The following is a 10,273-nucleotide window of genomic DNA, read 5'->3' on the forward strand; positions in this document are numbered from 1 at the left end:
TTGTGATGAGTGAAAATATTAAGGAAAACATAGTTATCGTAAACAGTATATAAACATAGAGATTCATTCTAGTATTTTGCAGTTGTTGAGTACTGGAAACGACGGAAAAAACTGGTAACCGTAAAACCAGTGTACGCGGAAAGTGATACTGTGTGATGATGCCACTGGCAAGTTAACTTTTGACATAATATGTAAGTCACTACAGTCCACTGAATTTTAAAAACTATGGATACGCCAAACTTAGTTATTCGCATTGTCTTTAACGAGGGACATGAAGTTGATTGGCATGTCATCACACCCAAGGAGCTAACATTCCGAGATGTCCTGGATGTTATTTCAGAGGTAACACACTTAACTTTTTTGTCATAATGTAGTCTCTCTGTACCATGTGAAAAGTTTTTTAATATTTACTGATAAAATGGCCTTGAAATCATACCCTTAAAACAAACTTGATAAACTGGTTACATAAAAAATGTATGTTTTATTTCTAGTAAAGCTAAAAACACGCATTTAAAGAAAAATGTTTACCATGTCTTAATTATAGGCCAGCGACAATCAACTGGTTGTGTCATCATTTGAGTATAAAGATGAAGATGGTGATCGCATAACTGTGAAGTCCGATGAAGAACTTCGAGCTATGATTAACTTTCACATGAGCATGCCATTAAGTTTTGGCACACATCAACAAGGATCTTTTATTGGGGAAAATCAAGGCTTGCCACATAATGCATCATCTCAACAACTTCTGATATATCCGAAAGTGTGCAAACACCCGAAAGTTAGAAATAAACTTTCTTTAAAGGTAGCAGTTGCTCCCACAGCTTCCTCTTTACTTTTGGCAAATCCCCCAAACTATGCTGTGCAGGAAACCTATTCTAATGGAATGTTTTTGGGACAAAGAGCACCCTTTCAAGGCACGTCATCTCAGTTATATGGTAATACGCAAATGCAACACTCCAATCAGCAGTATGTTACATCGGCGAATGCAGTTACGCATCTACCGACTTGTGAAACAGTACAGCCTCAAACAACAGGCATAAACAGGACCCTAAACTTACAATTGGGCACTTTGGGAAATGATGCCTTGATGTTCCTTGAGATTCTTGGCAATGGAAACAGTGGGATTGTCAGAAAAGCTGTACACAGGGAATCAAATACAGTTACCGCTGTGAAGTCGATCACTCTGGATTTAACTGGTGAAGAACAGCAGCAAATCCTAAGGGAGCTGGAAATATTACGCAGGTATGCAGGACGTAAATACTTTGAACTGCAATAGTGACTTTGTTGTTAAATTCAAATAATGTAAAGTAACTTGGCAAGTAATTTTTAAAACCACTTAGCTGCATATTTTTGCAAATTGTTTTATTTTTTTGCAGGTGCAATGGTTCACCCAACATCATTTCATTTTATGGTGCTTACTTTGATGAAAACAGGGTCCTGCTTTGTACTGAGTATATGGATGGTGGTTCTCTTGACCGTTACGGAAAAATCCCCGAGCCAGTTTTGGTCAATGTAGCTAGGTAAGAAATAACCAAAGTAAAGAACTATTAGATCAGTGACACCTTTTCTACTTGTGCACCACTAGGTGGTTTTGGTATGGTGTGCGCATGCCACCCGTTGACCCATATTCAGGTAATAATAAATCAAAAATACTTTTGTTAAATTTAAATATATATATATATATACATGTAAACCACCCAAGCCAAGATAGTTTATGCTAGTATTTGCTTTTTTATTGTGGGGCTTAGTTCTTGCTGTTTCCAGCTCCATTTCTTACGGTCTACGACATTTGTGGAGTTTGAGAATAATGCATCGTGATGTGAAGCCTTCGAATGTGCTGGTAAACACAACTGGCCTTATTAAGCTCTGCGACTTCGGAGTGAGCACCCAACTTGTGGACTCAATAGCCCGTACCTATGTTGGTACAAATGCATATATGGCACCTGAGCGAATAATAGGACATGATTACACAATATATTCTGATGTGTGGAGCTTTGGTCTATCTCTGTGTGAACTTGCCACTGGAAAATTCCCTTACCCGCAACTAGCATCCAAAATTGAAGGTATAGTGGAGTTGTTAATCTACATCACTACCCTTTATCCTGTTTGATGCTATGGAACCCTTGAGATACATTCAAATAATATTATGAAACCCTATTTTTTTTAAGAAAGGCTATAAAAGCGTGTCACACAGAAAGTATTTTTCTTTGACATGTTTTCCACACACTGTTTTCAGCGTATATATAATTTTTGTTGTTGATGTCATGGTTTAATGACTTGAGTGGAACCCTTCAAATTTGATGGACCCCCTCAGAGTCTAGGGTTCCATGGTTAAAGAGCTCTAACCTACAAAAAAGCATAAAGACCAGATCAGATAGTCCTAAGTTTAACATTACATAACTTTTTATGTTTTATACTACATGGAATTGTACCTCAAAACGCATTTGGCTATAGTAAAAAAAAGGAAGATCACTGATATTTTTCAGTTTGTTACAGTGTCAATATTTTATGCATTGCTACGTGAAAAAACTGAACTATCTCCAAAATAAAGATTTTCCATTCAAGCGCATGTTAGCTAATGCACGTGGTTTGCACTTGCAGGTTCAAAAGGGGTGTTGCCAATGGAGCTCATGCAGTGTATAGTCAATGATCCTCCACCAAGGTTGACAAAAGAGCTCTTCACAGCAGAGCTACTGGATTTCACCAAATGCTGTTTGCAAAAAGAAGCTGCAAGGAGATTGTTACCTGAGCAGTTGTGTAGTCACACCCTTGTAGCTGCCAACCAGCAAAGTTTGGCTGAAAATCAAACTCTTGTAGCAAAATGGATATGTGCAAAGATGCAGTCATTTCAAGCTACCAAGGGAAAGCTACAGTAAAACAATGTTATCAGGATTTAACAAACAAAAATTTTAATACACCGGTACATTGGCATAAAAATTCCAGCATATTTAATTTTTCATTTTCTTTGGAACTGAACAGAGTAGCGTTGGCCAATTTTTTGCAAATTTTGTTAAAGCTCCATATAGTAAAAAAAGTTTTTTTTTTGCACAAAAATGTTTCTTGTTGATTTTTTGGATTAGGTTAGCTTTTAAGTGTTGGCCAACCTATTTTGATATCATGTGCCGTTTTGTTACTGTTATTGCCTGTCCAAGGTACCTACAAATCAGTTTGATTTATGTGGCATTGCAATTGCTTTGTGCTATTCCTTGATTGGGATATAGGTGTTTTCGTAATCACAGCAAACACATTTTGAAACAGTGAATTTCAATATCATGTTTAGTGTTTGACATGAAGTGTGCCTTAAACAAGCATTTTTACAAGTTTAATTGTATCTGTTGTGTAACATGCACCTGCACTTAGTACCTGCATTTCAAAAGCCGTATTTCGACTAGCTTGTTGCCTGGTGTACAAGTTAAAAGTTGCCATAGTTGTCCAACATGCTTTTATGCATTTTTGTGCAGTGCGTGTATGTTTTCCTACTGATTTTCATACAATCTTTTTATCTATGCGTAACTGACTCTCACTCTCTCTTTCTTAACTGTACGTCTGATTTTCAGAACTTAAGTGTTTTAAATACTGAGGAAAACTGCAGAAAAACATTGAAAAACCAAATTGATGTTATAGGACATAAGACCGTCTTTTTTGAAATGGGTTCAACTCTTCGAGATCATGGAAAAATCACTTTTCTCACTCACTTGAATGTGTCAATGTATGCTCTATGTTTCTGGATACAAATTGGCACACTGCCTGTGAGTCGCATGTGTTTACAGTTGTGTTGTCATGTAATTGTCAACATAACCATTTTCAGTACTTGACCAAAGCATTTGATGTCAACCCAGTAACCTTCGGATATCTTCAAACCACATTTGCTGTTGTGCAACTACTTGGTGGCCCACTGTTTGGAAGGTAGTTACAGTATAGACCATTTTTTCGTTTATGTTAAGACCAAAAACTTAAAAAATAAAAAAATTCTGAGGCCTGTAATACTAGTGCAACTAATCGCATGTAAATATTATTATAGATTTGGAGATCTTTTCGGAAGTCGCACAGCCTTAGCAATTGCATTTGTCTCTGCTTTTTGCAGTTATTTACTTTTGGGACTAGCCAACACTGTTTTTGTCATTTTTCTATCAAGGCTACCATCTGTTTTTATGCATGCAATGCAGGGTAAGACCTATACAATATTATAACTTTTGTTTGTTTTAAAGGTGTGGAAATAGCTGCATGCAAAGATTATAATGACAAAATTGTGTAAAAGAAAACTGCCTGCTGAAAATACAATACCTAAAAAGGTTTACTGCAACAAAATCTATTTTGTATAAGCCTTATAGCCAATAATGTTTTTATAGTGAGCTGCAAACACGGTCACTGTTTCGACCTAATAAGTTTCATTAGTGCAGCTATGATAATATTAAATAGATTATTCTATCAACTGCACATATTTACCCAGGTGCACAAATGGTCATTACTGACCTAACAGAACCAAATCAACGATCAGACAGCCTTGGAAAACTTGGCTTATCGTATGGTGTTGGCATGGTGATTGGTCCAATGGTTGGTGGGTTATGCACAAAATATGCCAGCGAGCAAGTTGCTGCCTTTTTTGCTGCTTTTGGTTCACTCTTGTCAGTATTTCTTGTGTTTACATTTATTCCTAACAACACAAAAGAAATGGGAAAGAGGAAACTCTACACAAAGGTAATAACAAAGAGAGGTTTGGGCATAAATTAATATGATGTGTTGTGCAAATGATTGTTTTTCTGTTATGTTTAGTTAGTAATATAAGAGGTAGCCAGAAAGTGATTAGGTTTTGCTGAAATAACGTATGTGGTATAATCATTTAGTTTCACAGACACTGCATATTTGTTCAATTCTAATCCGTACCCAACAACTTGTGTGTGTTAAAGGCACATGACTCTGACAATGAGGAAGCATCAGAGAAAAAAACTGAGAAAGCAAAATCAAGGAAATTGATTGACGTCGACCTCTTCATGTCCCTTATTTGGAAGAATCCTGTTGCCCGCAATCTGCTTTTCCTTAAAACTGTATCAGGAATACCTATTGGTGTATTACACAGTATGTTCAGCATGATTGCCCTAAACTACTTCCACCTGTCTGCTGAAGTGAACGGATATGTGTTGTCCTATATAGGTGTTATATCTATGGTGAGTGTGTGAAGAGTAAATCAATTTGTAATAAAAGTTTCTTAAAATTTTATACTAGTAAAAAAGAATTTTTTGGAAAGTCATCCATTTTGCAATAAATTTATTATTATTGAAGTGATAAACTATGTGACATATGTGCCTCAACAGTGAAGCTGTGTGTTTTCAATGATTGACAACAACACTATGATCAAAATCAGGCAAACGACATGTCCTTACCATTGCAGATTACACAAGGTTTGATTGTTGGACGCTTAACAAAGCTAGGATTCAGCGATCGAACTCTGATCAACTCCTCTATTGCAATGCTTGTTGTAGCCAATGGGATGCTGGCATTTGTCACAGATGTTTATGGATTTTGTGTGGTCACTTTGCCCATGGTTGTGGCAGGGGCTGTGTTTTCAACAGTTGTCCAGGCCATGATGACTAAATCAGTGGCAATTGATGACACAGGTGATTTAGTTATGAAACAAATTTTGAGCATCTCTGTTTTCATAAAGCTAAATTACTAACCTATAAAATTTATTTAATTTCACGCAATTTACGTAATATAGAAAAAATGCCTGTTACATAAAATAAAGTATGTAGATAAAAGTACAGGTAATTAAAAAAAAATTTTAACACTGCAGGTTCTGTGCTTGGCATCAGCATGGCAGTGCATTCCCTGATTCGAAGTGTATCACCCACCATTGGTGGATTCATTTTCCAATACTATGGCTTCAAGTCCTTTGGAATTCTTGGGGTTTTGTGCAATGGGGCTTTATTTATCTATGTTAAATTAACTGAATGATAATCATTATCTAGTTTACTATTTGGTTTTAATTTTAAATCTTCTCTATGCAACTGCTTCGATGCATAACCAAAAATGTGTGGGGGTTACTTTTGTAGTATAGCTAGATCAGGCTAGAATAAAAATCTTCACTATGATGAGTGTTTTCAAGTGGTGGCATTTGTATTGAGTAACAAAAGCATTCAATCCAAGATGGTGTAAAAGATTTTGACCATTTTGTTTTTGCAATCCTATTGCACTTGCTTTATGAAATTGCAATATCCAGATTGTGTTTTTCTTATGTTTTGTACATATTTCTGACTAACCACTGCTACTAATAATAAACAACACACAATACCCAAAACTTTGTTTCAAACTTGCTGTAATGAAATATGTGCAAACATACTCTGTACATCCAAATGCAGGCAGTTTTGTCCAGCTATGTGATGCTAAAAAGTATGTCAACATTTTAGGATTGCATATCTGGTCAGTTTTCCTTTATGTATCTCCTTAATTATGCCCAGGTGCCTTAATACCAGAAACACATTGTCTTTTGTTTTTCTTTTCAACTTCAACATCTTTCCGTATATTTGAATATCCTCGTCCACAAAAAATGTCGCGTGGGCAGTTCCTGTAAAACATTCAAACTTGTTAATAATAAACAGGATTACGTTTCAAAATGTAGATTAGTTGGCATAGTTTCAAGATCGAATAATAGAACCAAGCAAACCTTATCACTCCTGTAACTTCGTAACAATTTCATTTACACTTTTTAAACAGACCTTTAACTTCTTTAGCCTGTTCCACATAAACAGCCCTCCGCTTGTCTTCTTTCAGTGACAAAGCCTTGCGAGGTCTACTCAGGAACCCATACTTTCCCTTTAGTATTTCATTCACCTCATGAACACCGGCATTCATCTGCTCAATCGTCAGGTGTCCTCGGATATGTCTGTTTATATCATTTCACATAATCAAACTGTCATGAAAGTAACAGTACAAACACTAAACGCAACAAATCATTTTACCTTGGTACTTTGGTGAATTGCGGACTTTTGACTGGATTTAATTGGGGTGTATTTTTATGCCTGCCTACCATCGGTACAAAAGCATTTTCCTTGTTATCTAAATTGGGTAAGATAGCAATTGATTTTAGAAAAAGTGTGGGGAATATTATTCCACTGTCTAGTAATACCACCAGTTGCATGCTTGGTTGATGGCTCTGGCGAAACTTCTTGTCTGGTGGTAGAGTGTTTTACTGAGTACACCAAAATATCATCAATTTTATCCTTAAAATCTGATAGGTTTTCATGGTTCCTCTGCAAAACATATATAAAATAGTGTATAAGCTGCAGACAGATGGCCACTGTTTCGACCTAAAAGGTCTCATCAGTGCAGCTGGTGATGAGACCTTTTAGGTCGAAACAGTGGCCATCTGTCTGCAGCTTATACACAATTTCATATTATTGGCTCCACATTGCTTATCATATGATTATTGTGACACGGGGCCTGACGGCACTATTGGTTGAGCTTGCTTGGCCGTAGTGTTTCCACCTTGTTTGCTCCGTAAGGTTGCACCTAGTTTGGTGCCCAACGGATAACGGTGACTGTATAGTCACCACAAAGTGGAAGTCTTTGCTTGGCCGCTTGGTCAGCAAAGTCGTTTGATAGTCACACCAGCTGCACTGATGAGACCTTTTAGGTCGAAACAGTGGCCATCTGTCTGCAGCTTATACACAATTTCATATTATTGGCTCCACATTGCTTATCATATGATTATTGTGACACGGGGCCTGACGGCACTATTGGTTGAGCTTGCTTGGCCGTAGTGTTTCCACCTTGTTTGCTCCGTAAGGTTGCACCTAGTTTGGTGCCCAACGGATGACGGTGACTGTATAGTCACCACAAAGTGGAAGTCTTTGCTTGGCCGCTTGGTCAGCAAAGTCGTTTGATAGTCACACCAGCTGCACTGATGAGACCTTTTAGGTCGAAACAGTGGCCATCTGTCTGCAGCTTATACACAATTTCATATTATTGGCTCCACATTGCTTATCATATATAAAATATTCTGCATTATTATTACACACAAAGAGCAACACAATCAAGGAAAAAAGTTATATACAAAAAAATAAAAAACAGTGGTATGCAGTATAGGTGAGGTGATGTAGTATACAACCTAGCATCAACATTTGAAACAAACCTTTAGTGTGTTAACTTCTTCTTGCCCCGCTGTTATTGCACTTTTCAACATTTCCAAAATGTTTTTGAGTTCTTGAACTTTTGTTTGAAAGTTTCGGAGTTCGGCACAACCCTCAGGGTACGCCAGTAATGGTTGCAACATAAGCATTTGCTCGATGGTATCCAATTTCTCTTCAAACTGCTTTTCAAATTTTGACATACTACTGGCACTTGGACCAGCCATGACTCTTTTTTATTGGTTTAACTATGAAATGTATTAATTCTCACAATGTACTGTTTAGTTTAAATTACAATTCTATTGACAGGTGCGTTACTTCCTACTTTGGACTTTTCACAAAATGACAAAAAAACAAATGAAACAATTTTCCCGCCGACACGCTTGAGAGAATACAATTCTTTAAACCCCATCATGGACAACTTAATAAGTTGTCTATCTATGATCCAATAACCATGATGATATAACCATAGTATATTGTTTTAGTATTCTATGATATAACAATGTTTTCAATATTTAAAAGAATATTTTTTTGTGTAACACACCGTTTTGTAAATAAGTAACACTTGCTGCATTTAATTAAAATTTTTAAAAAAAGAAAGTCAACAAAGGCGTATTTGTGATGGAGTAAGGGGATAGCTGACTGCTGCCCACTGGAGTAATTTGTATAAAAAGTATATCAAATAACAAAGTTTATTTCAGTAAACATACAGGTGATTTAAATCAGTGAAGATGTAACCTCATATTTATACACAGCGTCAATAAAGCAGCGATGTACCTAAACGCGCTTGCGGTTTTTACAGTTGTATACACAGATGTATACGTGTAAGCCGCTTTACGTGTACGAGGTAAAATAGTCTGAGAGTGAAACTGAATAACATAAAAATTTATCACATAAAGTTTGTTCATGTTTGATACATTAATAAAAACACCATAACGCAATTTTCTAATTATGTACAAGAAAAGACATTACTGTAATGTAGAATACAGGTATTATTGGTTGGCAACAACGAGAAAGACGTGTTGCAGTATGCTAAGTGCAAGAGAGTGCTTTCAAACGCTAGAATGATTTCTGGAGTAGGTAGTTATGATAACACCAGTTTTAGTTACAAAATGACCACTTTAATGATAAACCAATACGTATCACCAAAACTATTTGTTTTTTTTTGCACATACTTGAAAATGTGCACAGAATCCAAGTTATATTTGCCCAAAAAATAAACTAGTTTTGGTGTGGTACTGGAACGGTGACATTTTGTAACAAAAAAAAACAATAATGGAATCAAAATTTACACAAGATTGAAAGCAATTTACGCTTGTACTGAGTGAAGATTGGTATAATGATTAAACATAGAAGACCAAAGTAATAAATAAAGTATCCGGCCATACCGGCAATTGCACTTGAATACGTCTGACCTGACGAATGTGACACAGTAACAAAAATATACCACACAAAATATCAATAAACTACACAGACCACAGCGCCAATAACACGTATCTGACCAATGCAAGACTAGAAAAATGTAAGTGGCGTTTAGTGTTTCCCAAATTTTTGCAAAATGTATTTCACACGCATTTTTCCGACGGCATTACATTTCCGATAAAAATGTCGCAACAACATATAACATGCGAATACACTGACAATGTAACACAATTACTAGCACCTATCCCACATATTTTGATATCTTTGAAGATATCAAGTTTTGACGTAAGAAACGTGGAAAACATACGGTTTTAAAATCGTCGACATGCGCATTAAAAGAGCGTTTTAACAAAAAAATATCCAAAACTACTAAGTCACTTTTCTGTTGCCCAATATAGAAAGAACACGTTTCTAAAGAACGTTTTAATAAACCCCCGGCCCTTCTTCCTCGTCACCATCCACCACGTCATAGTCCTTAATAACGTTAGACTCGTCTGCGTCAGACTGGTCATTATCGTCTTTAATGAAAAGCCTCGCGTCCTCGCCCGTTAAATCAACAACCTCACGCGCGCCATCGAGCGGAATCGAGTTCAACTTGTTTTCCTCTTCCGTCAACGGCTCAAGTTTCTGGATTTCATCGTCGACTGCAATTGGATCAATTATGGGTTCCACCAGGTGGGGGTTCACCACGTTTTCTTCTCCAACCTCTTCCACTGGAACTGCCTGTG

The 10,273-nt window shown here is 36.7% G+C and overlaps 2 protein-coding genes across 4 annotated transcripts; one reads left to right on the forward strand and one right to left on the reverse strand.

Moving 5' to 3' along the window:
• Positions 1-18: 18 nt before the first annotated feature.
• Positions 19-6,276, forward strand: LOC145888635 (dual specificity mitogen-activated protein kinase kinase 5-like). Of its 3 annotated transcripts, none has more exons than XM_082979431.1 (7): positions 19-191; positions 268-342; positions 545-1,242; positions 1,377-1,520; positions 1,765-2,063; positions 2,602-3,749; positions 3,809-3,906. In XM_082979431.1, the coding sequence occupies exons 3-6, from the start codon at positions 638-640 to the stop codon at positions 2,874-2,876; spliced, it is 1,323 nt and encodes a 440-aa protein (XP_082835557.1). In that variant the 5' UTR covers positions 19-191; positions 268-342; positions 545-637; the 3' UTR covers positions 2,877-3,749; positions 3,809-3,906. The 3 variants fall into 3 exon arrangements, with proteins under 3 accessions (XP_082835557.1, XP_082835555.1, XP_082835556.1); XM_082979430.1 differs by lacking the exons at positions 19-191; positions 268-342; positions 545-1,242; positions 1,377-1,520; positions 1,765-2,063 and adding exons at positions 4,022-4,167; positions 4,451-4,698; positions 4,908-5,165; positions 5,390-5,615; positions 5,792-6,276 and having other exon boundaries at positions 2,893-3,749; XM_082979429.1 differs by having other exon boundaries at positions 19-342.
• A 52-nt stretch (positions 6,277-6,328) lies between these two features.
• Positions 6,329-8,452, reverse strand: LOC145888637 (SKA complex subunit 1-like). Its single transcript, XM_082979432.1, has 5 exons — positions 8,129-8,452; positions 7,124-7,247; positions 6,957-7,053; positions 6,714-6,880; positions 6,329-6,562 (listed from the first exon to the last, which is right to left on the reverse strand). The coding sequence occupies exons 1-5, from the start codon at positions 8,348-8,350 to the stop codon at positions 6,393-6,395; spliced, it is 780 nt and encodes a 259-aa protein (XP_082835558.1). The 5' UTR covers positions 8,351-8,452; the 3' UTR covers positions 6,329-6,392.
• Between the last annotated feature and the right edge of the window lie 1,821 nt (positions 8,453-10,273).

Source organism: Ascidia mentula, chromosome 2 (genome assembly GCF_947561715.1).
Source record: "Ascidia mentula chromosome 2, kaAscMent1.1, whole genome shotgun sequence".
In the NCBI taxonomy this organism is placed as follows: domain Eukaryota; kingdom Metazoa; phylum Chordata; class Ascidiacea; order Phlebobranchia; family Ascidiidae; genus Ascidia; species Ascidia mentula.